This window comes from Labrus mixtus, chromosome 3, assembly GCF_963584025.1.
Source record: "Labrus mixtus chromosome 3, fLabMix1.1, whole genome shotgun sequence".
In the NCBI taxonomy this organism is placed as follows: domain Eukaryota; kingdom Metazoa; phylum Chordata; class Actinopteri; order Labriformes; family Labridae; genus Labrus; species Labrus mixtus.
In genome coordinates this window covers 7,129,624-7,156,173 of record NC_083614.1, presented here as the reverse complement: position 1 = coordinate 7,156,173, position 26,550 = coordinate 7,129,624, and the positions used below count along the sequence as shown (strand labels likewise).

Sequence of the window (26,550 nt, the reverse complement as noted above, 5' to 3'; positions counted from 1 at the left end):
AAAACAAACTGTTCTTCTAAGTTGATTCATCACCTCCGTAAACATTGTCTTAATAAGTTTATGGTCTCAACTGCATTTTCAAATCTTCCCAAAACAGCTTGATATTTATTTTAATTATCATCCAGTTCAATTTTTAAAATAGGTATTAAAGAAGAGTATGCAGCTACCTATGAATGACAAGTAGTAATCCTGACTTGTCCACTAATATAAGGGCTGAGCAATGTGTATTCACCCTCTTGTCCAAATTTGTCCCCGCCCCCCTCCACAAAGGAAAATATGGCGTCCGCTAATGCCAAACTTTAAACATTTCTCCTCTTACTGTATCTGGCTGATAGGACATTTTATGTTACAGTTAACAATTACACTTCCTCAAATTCATCCATGGCTTGTGGAGTTCCCCAAAGTTCTGTCCTAGGCCCACTCCCTTTGTACCTGCTACCACCTGGTCACATAATAAAGAAGTCCAGTTGCCAATGCTTCACATTAAATTTGCTATTTTAAATTCTAATAAACAGTCAGAGGTTATAACATTTAACATTTTCAATCTGAATATTTTATACAAAGCAGATTTTCCTTACTATGGTTAGTTAAAATAATTGTCTTAACCTTGTGAAGGTCCAAACATTTTTAACCGTGGGACCTCTCAGCATATGGAGAGCGGTATTTATAAGAGAGTATTGTTCACAGAGTCTGACATTTTTAGTAGCTAAGAATGGGAAAAAAATGTCCTTTGACCTTTGGGGTTTATCTCATATCTATAGAAAGTTCTCTTTTGAATCTAAGGAGAAAAAACAGCTGATTCAAACTGAATCCTTCACACTGCTCCTTTAAACCAACCTGATGTACTAAAAAATTCCTCACCTTGGGTCTATCAAACTTTTCCCGCTCGTTGTTGGCCTTCAGTGCCTTCTCAGCCAGTTTCTTCTGCATCTGAGGACCTCGTCCAAAGAAGATGTAGTTGACAAAGGCATACTCCAGCAGAGCCAGGAAGACGAACACGAAGCAGCCCATCAGGTACATGTCGATGGCTTTGACGTAGGGGATCTTCGGCAGAGTCTCTCTCAAATGAGTGTTGATGGTTGTCATGGTCAGGACAGTGGTGATCCCTGGAAGAATAAAGCAAGTTGAAAATTAATCATTGTGTTGCAAATTGAAAACAAAAACTGGGTGCACAGTTTCTAAAACACACTACATGGAGGTTGTTACTTAAAATAACTTCAATGAAAGCATTCAGTTTCTTCTGTTAATCAAATATTGATTTAAAAAATGACGTATTTAATCCTGGAAACCAAGCCAACCAGCTGTTGCTACATTTTATTCGCCCAAAAAAAACACTTGGAAAACGGTAAAAAGGAAAAGGTACAAGACTGTGTTCACAATTTTGTTATCTGGTAGTGAAGGAAATACACATCCCACAATCAATTGCATTCTCAAAAAGACCAAACAAACAAAGTTCAGCACGTAAAAAGAACGTACACAGACCTTCTTTTTACATGTATATTTATCATATGTTGATAATAATGTTGTATTATATTGTTGTTTGCATTAAATAGTGTGTTGAACTTCCTTGAACTTCTGCAGCAGCCGACAGCTGAAGTTTGCGGGGGCAGTAAACATTTCCATGGTAACAGGATGTTTCACCAATCAGAGACGTAGCTGCGATACTCTAGGATTGTGGGTATTGTAGTTCTTTTCCCTAAAATTGCAGATAAATTGATTTCATACAAACTTGTGTCCTCAACTGGAGCATAAACAATTGTTTCACTCAGGTAGCATCCTGGTTAGTCTGCCTTGGATGGTTATGACATTATGGCTAATAATCAAATACGCTATGAAGAAAAAGAATGGGATTTTTATTCCTGGATCCACACTGTTGAGCTCTATTTCTTCAAAATGCAACATTTCTCATATTTTTTACAGATGTATCTCTCATAACTAATGATTAAAATAATTAGCTGGTTAAAAGTGTGACAATGTCAGGACCACTCAAACACTGAAAAAGGCTCCAATCATTTTATTTTATTCATTTCACTTTAAGTCTGTCTGCAAACCCAACAAAGGTTACATTTTCTCTCCACAGTTTATACTTCACATGGTTGATTTGGATAAAAGAGAATGCATTAGGACAAATGCATCTTCTTTGTTCATTTAAAATATCCGCTAACCAGCTAGTGAAACCACTTGTTGTTTCTGGAGGAAGTCAAATGAGATATTTCTTATTAAATAAATCTGTTTGCAGTCCATACCTCTAGGCTTAAAAAAGAGTTTCTTCATTCTAGCTGCAATTAAAAATCAATTTGCTGATGGGCTGATATCATACTCATAAGATATAAGATATGAGATGATGTTAACCTATTAACAGAGAGCCGCCTTTTCTACCAAGGTCATTTCCCTCTGGTGCTATTATAAACATTTCCATAAAAACTGTGTGACAACATTTAAAGAAAGGTCACAAACAAGTAAAAGCCTTCGTCCATGCCTCCTCTTTTCAGGTTTTTAATCTCCTTCGCTAAGCAGAAAATGTTCCACTTTATGGTCTACAGCTCATGAAGCATACAACGAGTAAACAGAGTCAGCAAATACACAACAAACAGCAGTGTAGTAATTCTCTTGATAATGTGCACCATCAACAACAAATGTGTCTGTGCTGTTTTCGTGTCTCCTGGATTTCTCACCAACCTGGACTGTGTGTGTCTATTTCTGTCGACTCAGGCTTACATAATTAAACCGAAAACGTTGCACTGTACAGTACTGTATGTGTGTGGGTGTCAGGAGCACTGTGGGTGTATGGCATTGATTCCTGCAGAACAAAGGCAGGAGCAAGAATCTCAAGTCTCTCTGAGCTCACAGGAGAGCGTTACTCAACAAATCCCAGAAATGTTTTCAGTGCAGCTCTATAGAGTTTACTGTTTTCTATGACATTATAGCTTTTGTTATAACTTCATCAAGATTACAAAATCCACTTAAAGTCCCATATTTGTGTCCCTTTCGACATGATTATATCGATAAAGCACTTAGATCATCTTTTGCCGTTTCTCAATGTTCCTCATAAACAACTTCACTTCTCGATTTGAAGTTAAATTCTGGATTTATTTTAAAAACCTTAAACAAAAACAGAATTAAAAAAGTTGTTTCAGCAGATGTAAACTTGCATTGCCTGAACAAAAACCTCAGAACTTTTTCCCTAATGTGGCAGGATTTTTTAAAATTCAGGAAATATTTTATAGTATTAGAGATCAATGCAGTAAGGGATGTCGGGGTGTTTTCCAGTGATGAAATGAGCCTCATATTTGTGGAAAGACTGAGTCATCCCAATTGAGTCTCTTGTTACACCACAGAGCAGCACCAGTCCAAAACAGACAGAGAGGAATGTACAGCCATCATAACAGTTCATTTGAATGTGATATTTATTCTTTCACAGTGATGCATGTGTGGGAAGCTCTGCATGCATTTGATATTGATAAATTGAGCTTGGTATCTGAGTGTGATGTTGCATCCCTGACATTTTCCTCCATGTCCTCTGCTGGCTGGTTTTGTTTTTCATACTTGTGCTGATACCACACCAAGGTTCACATTTCAAAATAATGTTTTGGGGCGTTTTTGAATTAGGTCAAACAAATGCTGTTTTATAACATCTTAATTTTCAGATAACAAAAGAGGCTGAATCTCTAAATTTTATATATATTTTAAAGTTATTTTATCTTCCATTTTGCCTTCATTAGATACGACTGAAGAGAGACAGGAAATGTTGGGGGGATCTAGCAGGGGATGACATGCAGCAAAGGGCCAAGGCTGCTGTGGCGAGGACTATAGCCTATACGTACATGGGCGAGCAATATAACCACTAGGTTACATCTTTTGGATGCTTTTTGTTGTACTTGTAGATATTCTCCTTACACCCCTGCAGCAATCAATAAGTGAAAAACTCTTTAAAAAGGAAAAAAAAATGTGGTACTTACCTGTCTACGTCCATGTGCAAACTTTACCTGGGCACTTATTGCACATATTAGCACAATCTTTCATGAGCTATGGCAAGGCTGCCTTCTCTGATTAGCACTTTCAAATCCAGCCTCTTATTGCTGTTTCTTCTTAAAGGTACCTCTAATTCTATTAACTTTATGAACGTCTACAAACACAAGGGTAAAAACAAAGCTTTGTCTTACAGTAGTTTCCCAGCCACTACACTCAGGACCATATTCACCAAAGGATTGTGCTGCTTTTGTTCCCGATAAACTTGTGCAAATGAATCCAATAGACATTGTCTAATTCAAAATAACACCTGGGTGAAACGCACCCTGAATTGTGCTGCAGAGCTACAATCGTCTATGTGCACCGGTGCTTGTTGCACATAGTTAAATGAGCCATTAGTCAGTCAATTGTGGAAAAAAACTGTCCCTTTTCTATGCAAAAAAGCATCATTGGGGGAAAAAAAGCATCTAATTCACAAACACCGGCACTAACAGCCACACAGTTACAGTAGAGTGGAGCCAAAACCATCTGTTGAGGCCAGGTGGTTTATAAGAGAAGTCACAGGAAAGACATGTCACATGCACACTTTCCAGTGATCAGGAAACACTTTAAAAATACATTATATGTGTGTCTGTAAATATTACTTTTAATGTTACCAGTGGTTAAATCAGTCTGGGGCTGTCAGCAGATGTTTTTTCTTGCTCTATTTGGAGAAGGAAGCTTTGTTTAAATGCCAACAGTTATTTTATATTCTTCAAGTCTGGCATGAAAAAAAAAAGTTCCCCCTCTCCTCCAAGCTCATCTTCTTTTTGTGGACAAAACATGAGAGTGAAGCTTGAGGCAGAGTAAAGGTGAAGACGGCTTTTCTCCACATTGAGAAGGAGTAGACACAGGAGCAAAGGATGCCCAATTTTTGGAACTATTAGTGAACACAATCCATTCGTAGTGAATCTGACCCTCAAAGTGCAGCTTGGAACTGCAAAGTCTCCACTCTGAAAAGGTGGTCATCGTTCAAAAGCTTGCAGACCAAGACTGTGAATCATCAAAGACATCAGACTGAAGGCGAAACCTCCAGAGCTGAGGTCAATCTACAGCACAGACACATCATACCTAATGCAACTCTGGCAGCTGAGGCGTCATAATTTATCCAGAACGACACCCAGGATAAGATGGTGATGAGTATGGAGGGCATGTACGTCTGCAGGATGAAGTATCCGATGTTTCGCTTCAGCTTGAAGCTTAGAGAAAGTCGAGGGTAGGCACCTGCAGGAGAAGGGAGAGAAGAAGAACCAAAAAGAGGTTTAATTCAAGAGGAACAAGAGGATTCTTCTCCGTTGAAGTAAACATGCGTGTGTCACACTGGAATCACACACACAACATTATCTGTGTTCAAACAAAAAACTTCTGTTCACACACATACTGTTTTTTAAAAATAGTTTCAGGCAGTAACCTCTGGGTCTGAAAAATGAAGCACCTCAAAACTGACAAACGCTGCAGTACCTCAAATTGAGGTACTGATTGTCTCTTGAGCCACAACATAGCTGCCTGCTTGCATTTCATATGCATCACGTTATGTCAGTGAAGCATGTCTCTTATTGGCACAGCTGATTATACTCTGACGACACAGCTATTGTGGCGTGTGTGAGGAAGGGTCAGGAGGGGGAGTACAGGGATCTGGTTAAAGCTTTCACTGATTGGAGCGAGAAGAACGGTCTCCTTTTGAATACCTCCAAAACCAAGGAGATGGTGGTCGACTTTCGCAGGTCGAAGCCCCTCACCTAACCCAGTCAACATCCAGGGGAATGACATCGAGATTGTGGAAACCTACAAATACTTAGGGGTGCACCTAGACAATAAACTGGACTGGTCCGTGAACACAGATGCCCTCTACAGGAAGGGACAGAGCCGACTATTTTTCCTTAGGAGGCTCAGGTCCTTCGATGTCTGCAGTGAAATGCTGCAGATGTTTTACCACTCAGTTGTGGCGAGTGTCCTCTTCTACGCTGCCGTCTGCTGGGGAGGCAACATAGCAGACAAGAACATCAGACGGCTGGACAAACTGGTCAAAAAGGCTGCTTCGGTGCTCGGGAGGAGTCTGGATCAGCTGAAGGTGGTTGTGGAGAGACGCACACAAAGTAAACTGCAGGCCATCACGGACAATGCCAGCCATCCTCTACACCTCACACTGGCAGAACAGAGGAGCGGCCGCAGCAGACGACACATCTCGCTGCGCTGTAGGACTGAGCGGTACAGAGCATCCTTTGTCCCCACAGCCATCAGACTACACAACACCTCAGTCGAGGGCAGGGGCTTATTGTGACTCTCTCCCACTCTCTCTCTCTCTCTGCCCCCCCTCACATGCACACATACACACATATGCTCAATGGACAATAGTGCAATACTTATTTATTTAATATCTACCTCCGGCTCTTCTTTTTTATATACAATTTTAATTATGTGCAATATTGCTCACTATTTTATTGACTTTTATTGACTTTTATTGTTTGTCCAATTTTTTGTTTGTTTGGTTTGTTTTATTTGTCTGACTACGTGAGCTACTGGATACCTGAATTTCCCCAAGGGGATGAATAAAGTATCTATCTATCTATCTCTATCTATCCTCCTGACAGATCAGAGTGGAATTTGTGACTGTGCTGATCTAAGTTGCCTGTACAAAGACGACAAACTATTTTATCTATTTAAAATAAAGACACAAATATTTCCCCATGTTTCAAACCAAAAGCAAAAATAAAGCAGGTGCTAAACTCACCAGTCTGGGGATGGTTTGTTACTTTAAATGGCCTCAATGAGAGCTTCTGGTATCTCGTTAATTCAGAAAAACAGAGCTTTTATTTTCTCATGAGAAAGCAATACGCTTCTACACTTTTGTTTAACTTTAGTGATCAGAATAAGGGAAAGGATAGCTTTATTTTCAGCACTTGCTATTGTCAGAGTGACTCATTTTCAAGACACAAGATTATACCTGAGACTCTGCAGTCACTAAACAGTTTGTGCAAACATTAAGCGACCTTGTGTCCCCATAATGGTGTCCTCTGTAAGCCTAATAAGAGATGAAGCTTCCACCTGTGTTCCTCTCTGTGTCCTGGAAGAACCTTCTCATGTTAAAAGCTTCTGCAGGCATTCATTAAAGTTTATTAGCATCATGATTTGACCCTGACTGTAATGAGCTCTAATAACCCCCTCTGAATCATCTTCTCAGAAATGTTTGGACAATATCCATCCTACTCTGTGTTAATTCAGCTGGGGGAATAATATCTGTTGTGGGCCTCTGAGTTTTTGTGTTATAAGAGAATAATTCATGCTGTCGGCGCTCGGCCTCATGAATGAACAATATTTCTGTAAGTACAAACCCCCATTCTTTTAATTGAGAGCTTGAAGAAACAGAGGGCTGATTGCCTTTGTGTTATTATTCCTACTTCAGATGACTCAGTGCGAGAGGTCATGAAATGATTTCTATCTTGTAATAAGAAAACATCTTAGTTGTGGATGAACTCCTGCAAGAAAACAAAAATAACAAAAAGGAGATCGACTGATATTGAAAGTGATAATCAAACTTTAGAGATCCAGAAAACTACTTTAGTTATCACATTGTTTAACTTCAAGTGATAAAAACACAGATTTGTGCCAACAAACCAGAGCAGTTTTGTTTATTCTATCAGAAATAATTTTGATTTTGTTTTCATTTTGTCCGTTTTTTTAGTGGGCAGGGCTTCGTTGAACAAAGACCTGTCATGTGATCAGCAACTCCTAAAATAAAGGAGGTCGTCAGCTGTTGGGGTTTTGTTTTGTGGCTCCTGTCAATCAGATGTGATCAAACCAAACCCACATGACTTTAAGGAAACACATTCTTCTGTCTGTAAAAACTGTCCTTTGGGTTATACTGTTTGAATTGATCCAAAATTAAAACCAGAGAAGTTTTTGAAACAGAAAGTTAAGACTGCTTTCTTCCTCATCATCTGGTTTTAGATCTTCTGATGAAACAATATGGCAAAGCATGGCTAGCAAGAGGCGGTCATCTGGTTGCAAGTTGTTGTTTCCATGATCTTGTTTGATTGGAATTTGAAAAAAAGCATTTAGCTGTTTGTTATTTTAGGAATATAAAGCATTTTAAGATTATCCAAAATTGACACCATAACCAAAAAAACCTCAATATGCCCTTTCATTCTGCCAATAAAGAAACAATTCTTAAAACCTCTGTAGTATCAAAAACACAAGGTGTTCTGTAGAATAAAAAAATACAAATATTTATTTTCAGGTTTCTAGGTTCAGAGTTGTTTTTTCATCTTTATAGTTTGTGTCTTTATTGAGCAAAGCCGATGGGAAACATCTCAGATTTAAATGTGTTCCTTCTATTTATGACAGATTTAAATTCATTCATCTACTTCTACCGGCTGAAGAAGCTGAGTAGGGTTTTCTGGCACAACCTCACCAACTACCAAGGTGCATGGAGAGGGAAAGGCTTGAAGAACTCAAACTAGGGGAGGTATGAAATGTAAAGAAATGTAAAAAAAAAAGGTCTATTTAAATGATTCTTGTAATGTGTTTCTTTTTCTTCTTCTTCTTCTTGAAGTTGATCCTCATATGACAAGTGTTGACAGAGCTTATTAACATCTACTAATAATGTTAATGGACTTGTTTCACCTTTTAGATAACATTAAAGAGATTCAAGAGCTACTAAGAATTTATCAAAGCTCCAAGAATCTATTGTACACAACATTAAGGAAAAGTTCTCGTTCAGATGTCCTTCGGGTTAAGGTATAACTCCTTAAAAATAAGACCTTCAGATGTTACTGGGAGTCATTGATTCAACATTTCAATTATTCAGCTGTTTTAAAGAACCATGCACTCACACAGGAGCAGCAGATGCAGCGGGTGTGAGTTTTAAACAAAAGTAAGAAAAGTTTCTGATGTTTAAAGCATTTTTTACTCACCGGTGGAAAAGACAACGTTCCTGGAAACCAGTTTGTAGTCCACTATGGAGAACTGGGGGAGCTCGATGCGTGTCACCCCGGTCACAGCCGTGTCTCCTCCTTTCCAGTAAAACTCGATGTCATCTGTCGTGTATCCGTCTGCAAACAGAGACACAAAAAGCAGACAGTAAGGTATGATTCTTAGGAATGTTAAAGCTCTGAAAAGTGACAGCCCGTTCTTTTTGTTCAAGGTCTGAAACTGATTATGTATTTTTATTTGTTTGAGGGAGATCTGGAGGCTGATTTACACTCAGTCATATGAATCAAATAGACTCAACTGATCGGTGTAAATCTATATGTGGATGTGTGTCACTGCAGGCCGACATGCTTACACCACATGCAAGGGGATCCATTAGCACACAGATAGCCCAACATGTCCTACAGACTGATGAAGTTTGACTAATCATTACTGAACTGGAACATGGAGATCACCGTTTGGTCCGAGCCATTCTGCAGCTCTAACCGGAGAGGGTGCAGCAGGCAATCTCATTGAGCAACGACAGCTTAATAAATCGAAAGCAATTCAGCAGTCGGTGCACTTTCTGTCTGCAGGAGATGAGGAGTGTGAGAACTTTTTTTTATGAGACTAACGGCGCTGTTCACGGCGATGAAAAAGTGCTGCTGTCCACCGCATTTCTTTTACGGCGTACACGATGTGGAGCTCAAACTTACAACTCTCAATTTCCAGAGTGCAGTTCTGTTCGTCCAGCGGGTATCTCCTCAGATCCATCATGCAGGCTGCTGTCGTCGTGATTCTGGAGCAAAAGGAAAGCAGAAGAGAGGAACATTAATCAGGTGACCCTGTTTTAAACGCAGCGGCTCATTTCTGAAGTCGTGGTAACAAACAGGAAATTCAAAGTGATGTACTCCTAAAACAGTTTGTGTTGAGATGAGATACAAACTAATTTAATCCGGAACAAATTATTGTGCAAGGGATCCTGCAACGCAGACAGTCATTATTATCTGTTTGGAAGTCAGAGTCCTTGTCAATTAGTGCTAATGGCACTTCCAGGCTTTTTGGAGCTGCAGTGTGAGTCTGAGAATCCATCCAGTCCAAAATGAACACGAGACGAGTTATATGATATGAGCTGGAGGAGGCTTAATGGCTTCAACAAAACAAATAAAACATTAAAACCCTTCATACACTTCCCTGCACGTATGATGGATAGATAGATAGATGATAGATTGGAGGTGACGGCATCAAGGCTGAGAGTTACTGCAAAAGAAATGTGAGTTTGTAATGTTGAAATTTATAAATAGTGGTGATGGGCGATATGTTTCTGGCCTAGAAATGATTTCTGTAAACAAAGACAAAAGAGTGAAATGGGGTGTTGGGGTATAATCTGGCCTAGGAGGGTATGAGATAGGCTATCCTGTTTATGTATAAACCAGACTAGCCCAGAATAAACCTGGGGTATACAACTGGCTCGCCCACCTGGGTGTGGTCTGAGGAGGGGGTATACTTCAGGCTGATTCATAGACTCACCTGAGGCCGTAGAGAACAGTGCCGTCCGGGTGTAGTCGAATCATCCGGTTCTTCACAGTGACACCGTGAACAAAAGACTTCTTGTCATTGAGGAAGTACGTGTCGGGGACCCAGAGCTGGTCTGCCACTCTGTTGTCCAGGGTCAGGTTCAGAGGGATCCCCACATAGGCCAGTCTCTTATCTCTCCAATACTGCTGGAAGTACATGGTCAACGTGTAGTCCTGTGGGGACAAAAAACAGACGAGTTAAACTTCAGGATAAGTGAGAGGAATGCTGTGATATCATATGGTATACAAAGACAGTAGTAGCTGAGACGTCCAATCAATAGCCAGCCTTTCTTACAAGACGGTCATTGAGAGCCGTGACTGTTGTCCAGAGCTTTTGGATGGATCTTTTGCAACAAATATATGTGGTGCTGGTGAAGTAGTGGTTAGTTTGCACGACACATGTACAGAGGCTGTTGTCCTTGAGGAGGGCTGCCCTGGTTCCAGAACGACCAGTGGGTCCATTCCCAACTCTCTATCTCTATTTGTGACTCTATCCCTGTCTCTCTAATAAAAGTCAAAAAAAGACCCAAAATCATCTTTTACATAAAAGGTGATACACATGAACATGTAAGACAGTGATTCTCCCCAGTCTGCTCTGAGTCACCGTGCTTTGAGACCGTTCTGTACAGACCAGCCCTCAGACTATAGATCTCCATTAGTGCAGGCACAGCATCAACACTTTGTTTCAGATTAGTGACTCACCACATTTACCAGATAGATGGTTACATACACATTTAAAGAGACAGAGTCATAAGGAGATAGAGAAGTATAAATAGAGAAACAGACATAGATAGGGTGTAGGTGGTGATGAAGACTCAGAATAAATCAATAATTATAGATTTATTTAGACACAGATGTATATACTGCACAGCCTTTAAATACTTACATATACAGTACATTTATAAATATATACAGATAAATACCGATAGATGTATAAAAGTTAAATGATGGAGAAAGATGTCCAATCAATGATGTAAAGAGAGATAAAAGAGAGAAGAGCATATGAATGGATGGATAAATAGATATATATTTTATATATTAACAGCTCGATGTGCATTGACATCAGGCAGTTTCAATAATTGATTCAGAGTTCATTCACAGCTCGATCCATCAAACACAAAAGCTTTTCTTCCCGCTCTTTAATGGAGCTCTTTACCAGCTCGCTCAGCGTTATTCTGCTGACTAATGTTCTCTTTAATAAATAAGCACTTCTCAGGAAATAAACAAAAAACTTCGCCCTGTGCAACCATTTCAATCGCCTGGTGCGAAAACTGTTTTCACTGTACAGGTTTTAAAAAAATATCCAAATTTTCCTTTTGGATGTAAAATCAATAAAGGATTCTATTTTTACACTCTGAACCAATAACTTTCAGGGGGTCCTTACCTGGAAAACTGCTGACCCCATCTAGTAAAAATAAAGATTTTTCAATCATTTTTGTCGGTGCGTTCATTAAAAAAGAGACTTTAGTGGACAGGGACATGCTGCAGTGTGCATGGCTGACAAATTGTGGGCTTGTTCTGTTGTGCGTTGGATATATTACACCATGTGATATGACTGACAGTATAATATAAAACATTATTGATTCATGTGAATAATTCAGTGTGTGTGTGTGTGTGTGTGTGTGTGTGTGTGTGTGTGTGTGTGTGTGTACAAACAACACAAAAATGTTTTTTTCATTCAACTCCCCAATGGTAAAAGTTTCCTCTGTTGAAACAGGATGGCTTTGGGACGGCTAGTTACTTCTGATGGCCACTTTACATATCATGAATGTGTGAATGTGTAGGTGTGACCTACGGTGCAAAAGCACTTTGAGTAGTCAGAAGACTAGAAAAGCACTATACAAACTCATAGATGCAGTGACATATGTATCTCTTAAATGACTATTTAAGAAGAAGACCACAGAGATGCTCTTCCTCCCAGTCCTCTTTGACCCCACAGAGCAGAAGAAGCCCTCATTACTCCCTCTAACCATACACCACTCAGATGTAGGCCGAGTGAATCAGCTTTACACAGCACTTCTTATGGAGCCCATCCACCATCACACTCAACGTCTGGATCCAAAGTCTGTTTCAGATCTTCAGATCACACCTCAGTAGTGATCTAAAACCTTGTTTCAGCATCTCAGAAACAAAGCTATGACACATCACTGTAACTGTTACACACCGTATACTGTATACATCCTCCAGCTCCCAGTGTAACCTGCACAGTCCAACAGGGATCTATTTTACTCCTCAATGTATTCTCCAGCATGCGTGAGCAGCGAATCATCTTCTTGCAACAAAATGAAAGCAGGCAAACTTTCTCATGAGTCAGCTTGCTTTCAGTGGGTCCATGCCTTTACTCTCACTTTCAGCTCGGGGAAAATTAGTTCCTTAATTAATGACCTGTTAGCTAAAAAAAAAACTACCAGCATTGAGTATTCCACCAATTAGTTACACGGTTAGTTAGTTTCCAGTGCATTGATTACTGACTGACAGTGATGCAAACACGTGAACATCAGAGTTTATAAATGAAGATATCCTAACCTGCTCAGTGTGTCAGCGAACAGGGTAAGCAAAGTGTTGTTAACTTGTCACTGGTTGTTTAATAAAGTTTGCAAATGCTTGGCATGGTTCTATTTCACAAAGCTTTTTGCACATTTTTTTCAAAGGCAAACATAACAAGCAATGCTAAAATCATTTCATCATTTTCACAGTAATGAAGGAAATTCGTAGTGTGACATTATACGATTGAAGATGGTTATGTTTCCTCAAATAGGTGTGATAAGGGTCATATAATTTGCATCATACTCATGGCCTGGGGGGAATGGGCGTCACTCTTTGTCTTTACATTGACTTTGTGTGTTACAGGGCTAGTTGATCATTTTGTGTAGCTTTTGGTCATAATGCTACTTTCTGTCAAGCAGCAAATTGAAAGCAGGTTCCAAAAAGATCCAGATAGATCTTAATTTGATCCGTGTTTTGGCCCCCTAAAGGGTGAAGTTGTTTGTCGTCAGGTATTTAGACGACAAGAGACAGAAGGAGGTTTTGTTCTGAGCACCGGGTGACTAAACGAGGCCCAGTGGGAGGAAGAGTCTGTCGTATCGTCTTCGGCTCGGGGAGCATACTGTTACATACTCAGACGTGGTTACTGTGTGCCAGTCAAACATCGTCTACGTCAACCCAACGCCAGGAGATCTGCTGGGAATACAGGAATAGCACTGAGAGATGCTTGTCCCGTGCAAGAGGGGGGCTTTTCATCACTCTTTGAGACGGCTGAGTGTTCCCAGGAGAATTCAAACTGCATGTTTTACAAACCAGGCGTTTACTAGATTCATTCACTCACTGCATCCTCCCACACAACATTTAACAAACCCTTTTTATGAAATGATTTCATTGCCGTCACCACCTTCAAACGGGATGTTTGTCTCAGGTGTGCTATTTTTGGAGAGTGAAGGGATATGGGCACAAAAGAAAAAAAACTTTTTCTCTGTAAGATCATGGCAATCATAATTTTTTTTTTTCTCCAGTCATCACAGCATCTGTGACGCACACTGAATCTGAGACAGGATGAAAGAATTTTAATCTTTTTCGCTCCATATTCATTTTTATAGGTTTGAAAGATGGACCAAAATAACATACACCTTTATATGTAAATGCATTTTGCAGTACTTTATGCCACATGTCAAGTTTAAACTCAACATTTTTAATGTAAGCATAAACTACAGGATGAGGATACCTATTAATAATACAAATAAACATGCATTAACTAAATTGTCATGCATTAAGGATTATACTTTATATCACTATTAAAACATGAATGCATGTTTGATCATTATTAATACCTCTCTAAAATATTAAAATCAAATAAATAATCTTTGTGCTGGTATATTTGTCAGGCCTGTTGTCGTGCCTTGTTCTTTCTGGCATTTTGGGTCTACTTGTATTGCGTCCTTTTTGACAGACCTTTAAAAAAGCTTAAAGGTCCCATATTATGCAAAAGACACTAACATGTTTTTCTTACACTAATATGTGTCATTAGTCTGTCTACAAACCCTCAAATTATGAGAAAAGCCCATCCTCTCCGTCTTTTGCCTGCTCCATTTTTCAGAAAATGTGTGCTCAAACAGGCCATTTGGAGACTTACCCTTCATGACATCACAAAGGGTAGTAACCCCTCCCCCAGGTGGGTGACACTCCCACAGCTAGGTGTTTGTTCTGCCCTCTGAGTCTGCCTTCTCACCGTAAACAATAGGACATGGAGCGAGAAAGCCCAAGCCACATCCAGAGAGGGGGCGTGGTCAAACACAGCTCATTTACATTTAAAGGTACAGACACAGAAACAGACTGTTCTGAGCAGGGCTGAAATAGAGGGGTTTATAGACCTGATCAAATACAGGATCAGAGTGGATTTAGAACAAGAAACTTCACAGACATGTTCTGAGGAGCTCTGAGACTGATTTACACTTGTTGAAAAGTGTTCTTTGTGACTTTTAAAAACTGCTCATGCCTGAAAATCATAAAAAAAAACCTTATCTGCAAAATGAGGGTCATCTCAGTTAAGAAAACGGCACTTAGCCCTAAAATGATACTAATTGACAAATCTAGAGTTATTCAGCCACAATTAGCATCATGTAAATCAGGTGTATCAACACAAGAAGAGCACTTTGAGCTCCATTTTTATTTTAAGCACCTTGTTAAAGTGACGAGTAGAGAAATTCTGCTGCTCAGAGGGTTTATATCCCTGCAGGGTCACGTCCCACTACTTTATAACAGTAAATGCAGCATTGTTCCAGCACAGTACAAAACTCAGCATGTTGTTCAAAGAGGACTATTTCTAGCTGACTTCTCCTTACCTTGTGAGTATTTGTGGCCTGAGGCTATTTGATGTGTTATGTGGCTGACTTATTAACTGAGCCCTTCGATATAAATCTGAGAACATCTGTAGTTTGAGTTTTTTAGGGCTACACTCCCCGCAGGCAGAAGGTGGATAATGTTAAAGTGTCAAACTGGAGGGCTGTTTTAGCATATGATGGATCTGTCTTCTCACTGGCTCAAACTGAGGATAGTGGAAAAACAGTGCTGGGGGGGATCATGCTTTACAGTTTAACGTCCTAAATGAGCCACGACAGGTGCTTCTTTAAAAGTGTAGAAACTCTTTTGGGTCACATCTAAAGGAGAGATCCCTATAGAGGAGCTCAAATCCATACATAAAGCACAAATATTATTGATTGTTCCAAAAGCAAAACGTGAATGTGTTATGTGTTTAAAATAACTACAGAATAGAAAAGCACACAGAGCACTCTTAATTTCCGAGCTATAAATAGAGCAGAGGAGCGAGTAAAGTAAGAAATATATTAATAATCCCATTTCCTAGACAACAAGCTCTGCAGCTCGCCCACACGGGCTATAACGGGCAAATACAACATGTGAATGTGGCTGTTTGGAAGCACAGCTCAAACACTGACATGCTCTCCACTTCTCTAAAAAAAGAGAGGGAGAGTGATTTGTGTGGTCTGTATATGGACCACAGTATGACTGAGCAGGGAGAACAGTCCTTTGAATTAATATACAAATGAAATCTCACTAAAATCTGTATTGTAGACATTTAAAGAGATTGAAAGGTGTGAGATGGTTGTTGGAAATCTTGCAATAACATATTGTAGTGTCACTAAAAAGCTTCCTGAAATTATGAATTTTTGAATACATTTTTTATAATCTACATTTTATCTCCTATTAATTTAAAAAACTGATCTCTCACTGAAATCAACTACACTCTGACGACCTCATACCCAGAAAGTAAAGCATACGAATTGTAAACAAACCATAAAACTTTATTGACGAAAGAGCTAAACCCAGAAGCCAAACAGGCTAACACATGGAATAATACCAGATAATAACAGATCACTTGTGTTGGTGTATGTTGCAGCATATACAGTTATTTTGAATCAGTTTCACTATTTCATAGTTTGACCACCAGAGAGTGCATATAAGAGATGATTTATTTGTGCTTTGAAACATCCCTCAGTGTGGTTCTTGATCTTTCAGCTTCTCTTGTCAATTACTTAGGCAATGCTAACGCTCCTCTGATTTCATGTATATATACAGTATATCTCTAGGAGAAAACCTAACACATAGTTCATGTTGTGAATCTGTTACAGTTCCAGTGACAGTATAGTGGAAAGGCTTGTGGTGTGATGCTAAAGGTAACATTATGCATCTTTAGCGGGCTGATTGTAATTTCTGTATTTGACAACCCGACCTCCCAGCTTTGTCACATCTCCACCAAAATTGTTTTGCAAAAGTTTTGTGTTCTTGTGTTTGTTGAAAAATGACACTCGTCTTACTTTTCCGTTTTAAACCTCCCACATATTGGTCAGCAAACTCTGTGCTCGGTCGCTTCTAATTAAAAATGAAACATTTAATTATTTGCACTTTTTTGCTTTTTAAGATAATTACAGAAGAAGAAAATACCTCGCTCATCTGCAAGGAAATAATCTGGATAGCAGCCACTTAGCCTATAGCCGAGCAAAAAGCAAAGAGGAAAAAAAGAAACAACAAACCTTTCTCTGTCAAAAAATAAATTAGATGCAAAATACAACTGAAAGTTGGGTCATTTTGCTAAATCATAATAACATGTTTAACAGGTTGGATGTTCAGTTCTGTGGCTGGATCAAACCATTACAGACCAGTTACTGCACGGTTCAGGTGTTATATTAAAGTTCCCCCCGTCCCAGAAAGAAGCCACTTTGAATTCAGCCACACAATTCCCCATGAGAGAAAGCGTACGGTAAACTAAAGAATAGTGTGTTTCAGTGTGAGGTATATGGAACAGAGCTGTGCATCATCGTCACAAGTATCCTGCTCTGTGAAAGATTCAGGGAGAGAAAGTTGATCATGAGCCAAGTTTACTTGTGTCGAGGAAACACTCTCTGCAGCATGCTCTGTTTTTCATATAGCTCTACTGTGCAGGGTCTGGAATACATCCTTAAACTGAAATTGTACGTTTTTTATTTCTACTTCATAAAGTTGTTTTTCAAACTCATGAAAACACACTGATAAATGAATTCTTAATAACATTAAATTGACACAGAAATGGCCCGACATATTGTCAATGTATGCCAGCTGTAGCCGAACTAAAGGCAAACTACTCCGGTGATCTTTATTAATTGAATGTGAAGAGAGAAACCACACCACTAACAGGAGTGTGTTGAGGTACATTAAAAGAGACAAGACGTGCACTGCATTGCAGATCTATCCTTTCTGTTTCCCAGCAACAACACCTTACACTAACTATTATAGGTAGTCTTTGATTTTATTTATGGATTAAAAGTTACTGCTAATAACACACAACACATACAACTACATAAAGACACAGTTCAGAGAATTCAGGCTCTTTCATGGCCTCCCTTTTTTTTAATCAGAAACACAAGGTAACTTTTAGCATCTGTTTCAAGGTACTCCTTTTAAGTCTTTTAAATGTTAATCTTTGAAGTCAAACAACTGTTTTAAGATATACCCTTTTCTTTATTAGACCTAAGCATGGAGCAAAGTTGCAGGACATGTCCATCCCGGCAGCTCTTTCAAGGACACCCCCATCCAGAAGCTCACTCAAACATCCCTGCCACTGCAAACGAGCTGGCCAATCAGAGGAAAGTGGGAACGTGGGGAGGGGCGCCTTAAAGAGACAGCAGCTGAAATGAAGCGTTTCAGGCAGAGGCTGAATTTAGAGTTTTCCCTGATGCCATGTGTAAGATAAATAAGAAGGTATTTGCGCTACACGTCTTGAAACACTTCTCAATACTAGGTGTCTCAGACTGACATATTTAATGTTGAAAGTGACTACATGTATAATAGAGCTCCTTTAAGTACACATTATAGTGCATTTCTCTTTGCACATAAACGCACAAATTGATAATGATTTGGTCGCATATTAACTGTTCAGTAGTGAAACAAATAATCTAAAGTAAAGACATAGTGTAAGTTTTATGAGCGATTTCATTGCGTTTAGTTCTGCTTGTTTTTTCATAAAGTTATGGCTTCTCTCTGTGTGGTATCGTGCGTCCCAGTTTTTGCCCAGGACAGATGACCTCTCCATCAAGCTGCACAATAAATGACTGACAGGTCTCATCCTCAATCCGACATCCATATGGAGGCCTCACTGGTCTGACTGGACACCACAAACGTCACACACCATGCAGGCTGTCAGAAATGTTCGCTTCAGATTTTTAACAGTAGACAGCTGCTTTTGATTTGTTATATTTCTATCAAATCATCCAAGCCATCCATGCCTAAATACATTAGAGACAAAAGAATATAAAGCACTTAGTTGCACAGAAATAACTTTTCACGAGTGTCAAGATGTTTTTAAAAGATTTGAGTCATTTCATCCACAGATTTCATACATCAGCAATAAGTCAGAAATGTATGAACTGGGCTCAAGAGAATTGACTTTGACGTGATATTTTTGGACAGCTAAGCTTGTAATATATAGTCTGGATTTGTTAAGGGATACTCTAGCACCTAGATTTATTATATTTTACAGAAAACATCTCAAATGGCTTATGGTCGAGGTGTGAAGGTCCTTTTAAAGGAATATCATAATAACAAAAGCCAGGTGTCAAGGTTTTGGGTTTGTAGCGAGGAAAAACAAGAGTGATGGAGACGGACGGTCAGGCTGTAACAAATACCGTAAATCATCATCTCTGAATCAAATCTATGTCAGCCCTGATTTGACTTCCTAGAAGCTCTATCGTAAATCTACTTTGCTCCTGGGTTTTTGTCTTGAATGTAACGTAGACAAACTCCTTCAGTGGTTGCCGACACTAATACTCAGAATACTCTGGTTAAATTGATCTTCAATTTCAGGCATTAAGAAACCAAAAGATGGAAGGAGCATTGACATGGGGTCTCTCTGCACAGTTTAAAATAATCCAACAATGTACAATGTTTCTACAAATGTCTGTGACCTCTTTCAATAAATTAAAAAATAACTACTAAAGATACTATACTATAAACAACTGTCCCACTCGAAATATATGTAGTTTAAAAATGAGAAAGAAAACAGGAAATGTTTGTCAGACCTTCAAAAGCGTCATGGTCTACTCTTGTTCAGTTAGTTTATACCTTGTTTTGTTGCTTGGTTGTAATTTTCTGTCTTATTTGGTCATTTTCTACCCTAGTGTTGCTTGTTTCCCTAGTGTGTATTCTTGTGTGTTTAGTTCTTTATGTTTTCCTGTTTTATTTTGAAGTTTGATTGTTACTTCCTCCCTTTGTGTGTTTCCCTCCCTTTTTGATTGCCTTCATCAGTTTCACCTGTGTCTTGTTTGACACACCTGTGTTTGATTGGCTCTTGGTTTGGAACTGAAAGAGTAAGCCTTTGTTTTTCACTTTTGCCTTTTGTTTAAATACGTCTTCAGTTTTAATTTGCACTTGGGTCTACCTTTTATTTTTGACAGTAAGATTAAGTATCAAACCTCTTTCAAATAAACAGCAAGGAAATGAACTACAGCAGATCGTACATACCAGTGACACTGCAGAGATGATACAGATTGATTTTTTGTGTGTTGCTTGTGTTTCTCCCTTTGCAGATGAAGTGCAGGTGAACTTAACTTTGAACAAATAGAACCAGATAAGTGAAAAGTGTCTCAGCCTGTTATCTGACCCACAGAGCAGGTCAGGAGTCAGGACATCTTCATTTAGAAAGACTAAGATAACAATGTGAATAAGTAAGCCAGCAATCTTCTTATTGTTTCTACTGTTCTTATTACTTAAGTCTGGTTACACACTACAAGATTTAAAATCTCACCAGATTTTAATGAAGTGGGAAACCACAGACATAAGGACAGTTTCAACAGACTGATTTGATTCAGCCACACCGCGAGACAGCAGTAGTAATTTCACAGAAACTCAGGCGATAAAATGTGACTTTAGAAGGAAAATAAATATGGAGGACGATCGCCGTTGTCATCTGGCTGTGTGGTACGTCTTCACGAGGTATAAAAAATTATTTCATGTTGTTTCCATATTTCCACAAGATCCTCTTCCTTTTCAATATTGCACTTGGTTTGGGGCTCAGTGGTGTTTATAAGTGCTGCCTTGTTAGTGAGCTGTGAAAGTCGCTCTCCTGGGCTATTGTGGATATCCCGTCCAGGCTATCTGATCTGTCTGATGCTCTGAGGCTCCAACTCAATGACTCTGAAGTGTTTTAACCTTCCCTTAATAAGTTGCTGCTTTAATTGGCTCATTGTTGACAAGTTTTAAGAGGTACAGAATTATCCAGAGTTCAATAAAAAAACAGTAAAAATCCCTGAAAAAAAGCAGTTTTGCTCTAAAGATCTGTGTTTCTCTGACATTCTTGTTGGGTTGCAGGTTGACAAAATAAAAAAAACCACAACTGAACAACCAAAGATGAATGACATACATCACTGAAGATAGGACAAAACATTCATAAATGTAGCCTACAGATAATTATAAGTTCCTATCCATTGAAGCACAAAAAGGGACCCTTTTATCTTAATAAATCCAAATGATGAAACCAGCTGAGTCGTGTATAAAATCTGAATCTCAGTTCTGAGAGGAGTGGAGTGTTTATCTCACTCTGCTGCTGCGTCTGTGCACAGATGCTTTAAAATGCACCACGGCTACATTTCGTCATGCAGACATGTCAGGACAGCGTGTCAGGGGCTATTTCCTGTTGGTAGCATGAGATCGGGCTTCAAGCTCCGTCAGCACTTCAGACCGATGATCGATGGCATACAGGCTTTAAAACCACAGAGCCCATTTCGTGCCAACCCAGTACACACACACACACACACACACACACAAACACACAAACACACTTCTTGTTTTTTTTAATATTTGAAATAAGATGACATGGCAGCAGAACTTGCTGACCTTATCTTCTAACAGGACTGGAGTCACACAACCAGTAAACCAGGTTTTACAACCAAACATGAGCAGAAGACCAAACCACAGTCGACAACACACGAAAGCATCTTTAAACTGCTTCCTGTTTACAAATCAGACCAAATAATTATTATTAGAGAATTCGAGAATGTTAAGCAGATTGTTGTATCTTAAATGATTTTAGATTTAAAACCACTTTCTTATAACTCACCTTTTTAAAACATTTTGTTCATGTAAGGATTAACTGTATTTATTACAAATGCTGTTGTTATGTAAGCCATATTTACATATTTTTTAGATCATCTCATTGTAGAAAGGTACTTTGCAAATGATTTTTACCTCTTTTGCTCCAACTCTCTGAGAAGTATGAAAGGTAATATGTGGATAATACTGCTTTATGTTTGAATAATAAGACCTTACCCAGTGATTTATACATCGAGTAAGATATTAACAGGAACAGCTTTAGGGGTGTTCTAGAGTGAGTTTGCAAAGCATCTGAAGAAAAAATGTATTCATTAACACCTTCTTTACAAACTGCAGACTGGATCACTGTGGAAACTCTCACTGAGTTGGCTAATTAGGAAGTGAGAAAAATGTTTCACAAGGTTACTGTACAAACCTTTTAAATTGATATTGTACATTTCATATTGTATTACATTTTAAGAATAACATTACAAAAACACCAGAAGGAATTTCATACAAAGTTTACTCATTTTACTCGAACTGTAAAGCATAAATCAAAGATTATCTATAACCTTCATTATCATCAAACATATTGAACATATAGAGAAAAGCAAGCCGGTAAGAAAACCCCGAAAACCCCGAAAACGCCTTCACAGCATGTCAACTCAATTTCTGTCCGTATTTTCTGTGAAATTTTTTATCTTGATTATAAAGAAACTAAATTATTATTTGAGGTAAGTGTGCATTTTGCATTAAGCAAACTTTAGTTTTAAAACTTGTTGATTTTGTGCTGTGGTTTCCCAGAATGTCTCCAAAATAAAAGACAGAGTTACCCACCTTATAGATTGTGACATTTTAAATAAGGACCAATGGCAAACATAAACACGACACATTCTATCTTTTAAAACCTGCAAAAACTTGCAAAACTGAGTGCTTTGACTTGTGGACCCAATCAATTGTTATTTATGAAAATCATTCATGAAACGAACAAAGTCATGACAAATTAAAAGTAGAATAAGGCACCTCTAAAAGAATCTGAGGTTGTGCTGGCCCCCCAGTCTGTCGGGTTGTGGGTTAATAAAGCAATTGTTGCACATATTATAAAGGGTCATTTACAAGAAAGAGAGTGATATGTGGTGATTATAGTTTATAATATTGGTGGTTTTTAATCTGAATTTGTTTGTATCTGTTTTTAATGGACTCCTGAGTCTGTCAACAAAGCTGCTGACAAACAGGATGTTGATGATGAAGATCCCTGTCACATAATTACACATTTTATTATCAGATTTATTTCAGTAGCCTATACTTTGCACAAGCCTATTCATCACTGCACTATAGTGTCTTATTCGTCTTGCTTATTTTGTGTTTTATTGTTGGTATTTAAGACTAGTTATAGGCTACAATGAGAGCTCAGTTCAGTCCACAAAAGTCAAATTCCTTGTGTGTGTTAACATACCTGGCCAAAAGCTGATTCTGATTCCGATTCTGAATTTAAAAAATATTTGAAAGTCCACATGCAGTTAATTGAGAGAAATAAAGAGTCTAAAACTTACCATATTGACTTCTGACACCATGTCTATACTCGCCACGTCTATACTCATGCCAACAGCAACCGGTCGACCTGAAATACAACAAATAAAGTTAACTACTGAAAAACTGTGGTATGATGAAGACGCAAGACGGGAAGCAATTAGGGTCAAACATACCTCCGAAGTCCGGCCGGAGACGGATATCATATCCTTTTAGCAGTTTGTCCACAGTTTCTTTGACAAAAGACATGTTACCCGGCTCGTTGACGCTGAAACAGAAAAAAAGAAAAAAAAAGAAAAGAATAAGTCTTTTTGAAGTGTTTTATACTATCACCTGTGTCCGGGTTGGAGTCTCAGACTCTCACCTCTGCGCGCAGCACATCACCACAACGACCAGCGGCAGACACACTAACTTAAAGCCCCATGATGTCCGGGGTCCCCACATCCCCGGTGTGGAGTCTGGGTGGTGGGTTGAATGACTTAAAAAAGGAGAAGCCCCGGTGTTCAAACTCCCGCTGAGCTCCGACAAATCAGGTGAGACTCCTTCTTCTTCCTCCACATGGTGTCTGACGGCAGGCTACACCTCCGGCTGTGTTAACATGCTTCATGAGGCAGAGACGTGTTTACCAGAGAGGAGTTCATCTGTGATGCAGCAGCGGAGCAGACAACCCTGACACACAGCTGCCCCGGATCTCCATCCTCCGCTAAGTTTTTCTTAAATATTCATTATCGCGCTTTAAATCCACAGGTCCTCTGCTGCTCTTATAAATAACCCCACACACTGAGCCTGCCCTGCTCACACTAAAGATAACTCTGAGTGTTGGTCTCTTCATGTCAGTGTGCCCATGTGACACACTGTATATTAGAGCTGTTTAATGAGCTGTCCTGAATTTATAATGTCAGATAGAGCAGCAGTTTAATGCTGTGAAGAAATACAGTGTGCAGAGGAGAGGAGGACACTACATGTTGTTAATCTGCTAGTTTATTACTGTAGCTTGTAGGTAGTTTAACTAAAGGGTGGATTAAAGGAAAGGTTGTCAATTTTTTTGAATTTCCACCTCCTGTTAGCTCTCTCAATCTCTCATATTACATTTCTTTAACACTCAGTGGTGGACAAAGAATACATCTTCATTAGGCCTACTTGAGTCAAAGTAAATATTCTACTGGTCAAATGTTCCTCCAATACAAGTGAAAGTTCAGTCAAATTATTACTTGAGTTAAAGTTCTGGAGTACTTCCTTTAAAAATCCATCAAGTATTCAAACTGTCTAAAAAAATCTTTAAAAAGTTGTTGAGTCAGGCAGGTACATCGGTGTACATTCTGCTCTATGATTATTTAAACAATTCTTATTTACATTATTTAAAGCTCAAAACGGATTTCCAGATTTGAAAATAAAGTGAACAGAAAAAGGAACAACCAAAAACACCTGGTTCAGGTACAGTACGGCAACAACACTTAGACAAACCACACCCAGCACCAGAATGGTCTAAAGTGGTCCAAAGCGTTTTTCTAGTAACATTTGGGTGATTGGGACAGCACATGTAATCATGAATTAAGGCTACTCTAAGCATATTTTGTCTTTCATTTTAATGTAATCTTTAACCAGTTCAACAGGGTTTAAATGTAGAGATGCACCGACTGCAGCAGTCAGGCCGGATACCGATGTTTACAATAACCATTTTGCCAATTCCGATACCGATGTTTGTTTCACGACTTCTTTTGGTGCAAGGCTCCCACAATGCCAATGCTTTTGTTTTTCTAATGTTTGACCATGACACAACAGATCAGAGTTTGTACAACATGTGACTTCCTCTGAACAGGTAGTCAGGTGTACTAGATGAGGTCAAAGAATTGATTCAACACAACATCGGCTTGGACATCAGTTCATGCCACATCACTTGCAGATGTTTTGATGTCAGTCAACAGGGCCGATATCGGCTGATACAGATGTTTAAACATTGGTGCATCCCCACTGAAAAGCCACAAAACGTTTACAGGCTGAGATAAATGCAAAAACATTTAGAGATCGTTTTCATCTTTAGCTATCATCAGATAATCAAAGATTGGAATGTTTGAGACTGTTTTTCTTCACCGATTGTTTTAAACACTGTTCCTGAGAAGACTTCAGGAGATCTGCTCTCTGTATCCTTTCTCTCTCAGCTCTTTTTTTTCTTTGCTACAGTATTCACTGTGGTGAGAGGAGTTCAATATCACTGCAGGGACCCAAAGTGCTCCTGAGCTGGACTCCTCCTAACAAATCAGACTTTTAAGGTCTTCTGCTGCATATAGAAGAAACATGTGAATGTAAGTGATTCTTACCTCGTATCATAGATGGCGAACAGCTTTTTGTTCCCATCAACTGCGTTCCTGTGAATACAAAAAGAGAGGCGTTACTGTCTTTGCAAAAAATTTAGTTTAATAATCTTGAGTCTCTAAACACAAAGCTTTCACCCATTTGTCCAAATCTTTTCTCTTCTTAAGAATGTGATAGAAATGGCTCTCTATATTGGACTGATTGTATTTGACCCCGATTCTGTTGGGGATGAATGCAGATTGATGAAACACATTGCAGAGTTATATTTGTTCTGCAGACAGACATTTGTGACAAACTGTCTCCCGCTGCATTCTGGACCATTAAACAAAGAAAGCAGGACGCTGTTTTTTTGGGTTTTTTTTTTCCAAGGTATGTGTCCCACTTCAGTCAGGCCAACAACAAACTGCAGCACCAAGCCTGCTGAAGCCGTTTCACAGAAATAACGATACAAGATCAATTTTTTCTTCCTCCGATAGATTCCTAAAGTAAAAATCGGAAAACTCTGTGCAATCTATGTGGAGGATTTAGTATTTCCAATTCAAACACCAATAATACTCCATATAAGGTCGCTGCTCATCACATATTTTGTTGCATGAGTCACTCAGGTATTGACAACAGATATGGACAAAGCTGTACCTCTTCAGTCTTTACCTTTTAAGGACTATAAAGAAATAAACAATGTTGTCGATGGTGGTCGGGTTTTGATTTTGTAGCTCATAAAGAGTTCTAAATATTAGTTTCAGTCTGTTTCATCACCACCTAAAACTCTCCAGAGGAGCTTTGGGAAAGGGACGTGAATACAGGACTTCTAACACCACTGCAGTACGGCAGTCACATTGATAAATCATTATTTAGTGCCACTTAAGACAATAAACTGTAAAAACGAGCAGCAGAACCCCAATGGTATATTGCAGTAACATTGCAGCAGCGTATATTGATTCTGTAAAACTCAAGTTTGTTGAAAATCAACCAAAATAAACAGTGTGATGTTTGGTGGCCTACATTTAACTGATAAAAGAGCAGAAGGTGATTAATAATGCTTTTCAGGGGGCTGCAGAGATCCCTCCTACGGTTCTCATTGTTACTACTCATATCCTTTTATTCCCCCCCCCCCCCTCTCTCTCTGACATGCCGCCCCCTCCTC

General features: G+C 39.0%; 1 protein-coding gene across 2 annotated transcripts in view; it reads right to left on the bottom strand.

Annotated features, from left to right (window-relative positions):
• Positions 1-26,550, bottom strand: part of gabrb3 (gamma-aminobutyric acid type A receptor subunit beta3) — a 60,003-nt gene that overhangs the window by 4,814 nt on the left and 28,639 nt on the right. For both annotated transcript variants that reach the window (XM_061030330.1, XM_061030340.1), the window contains exons 2-9: positions 25,412-25,459; positions 23,270-23,361; positions 23,117-23,184; positions 10,447-10,667; positions 9,633-9,715; positions 8,922-9,059; positions 5,080-5,232; positions 862-1,106 (exon numbers count right to left, since the gene is read on the bottom strand). In XM_061030330.1, coding sequence (XP_060886313.1) covers positions 862-1,106; positions 5,080-5,232; positions 8,922-9,059; positions 9,633-9,715; positions 10,447-10,667; positions 23,117-23,184; positions 23,270-23,361; positions 25,412-25,459 — 1,048 coding nt within the window. The remainder of the gene's footprint in view (positions 1-861; positions 1,107-5,079; positions 5,233-8,921; positions 9,060-9,632; positions 9,716-10,446; positions 10,668-23,116; positions 23,185-23,269; positions 23,362-25,411; positions 25,460-26,550) is intronic.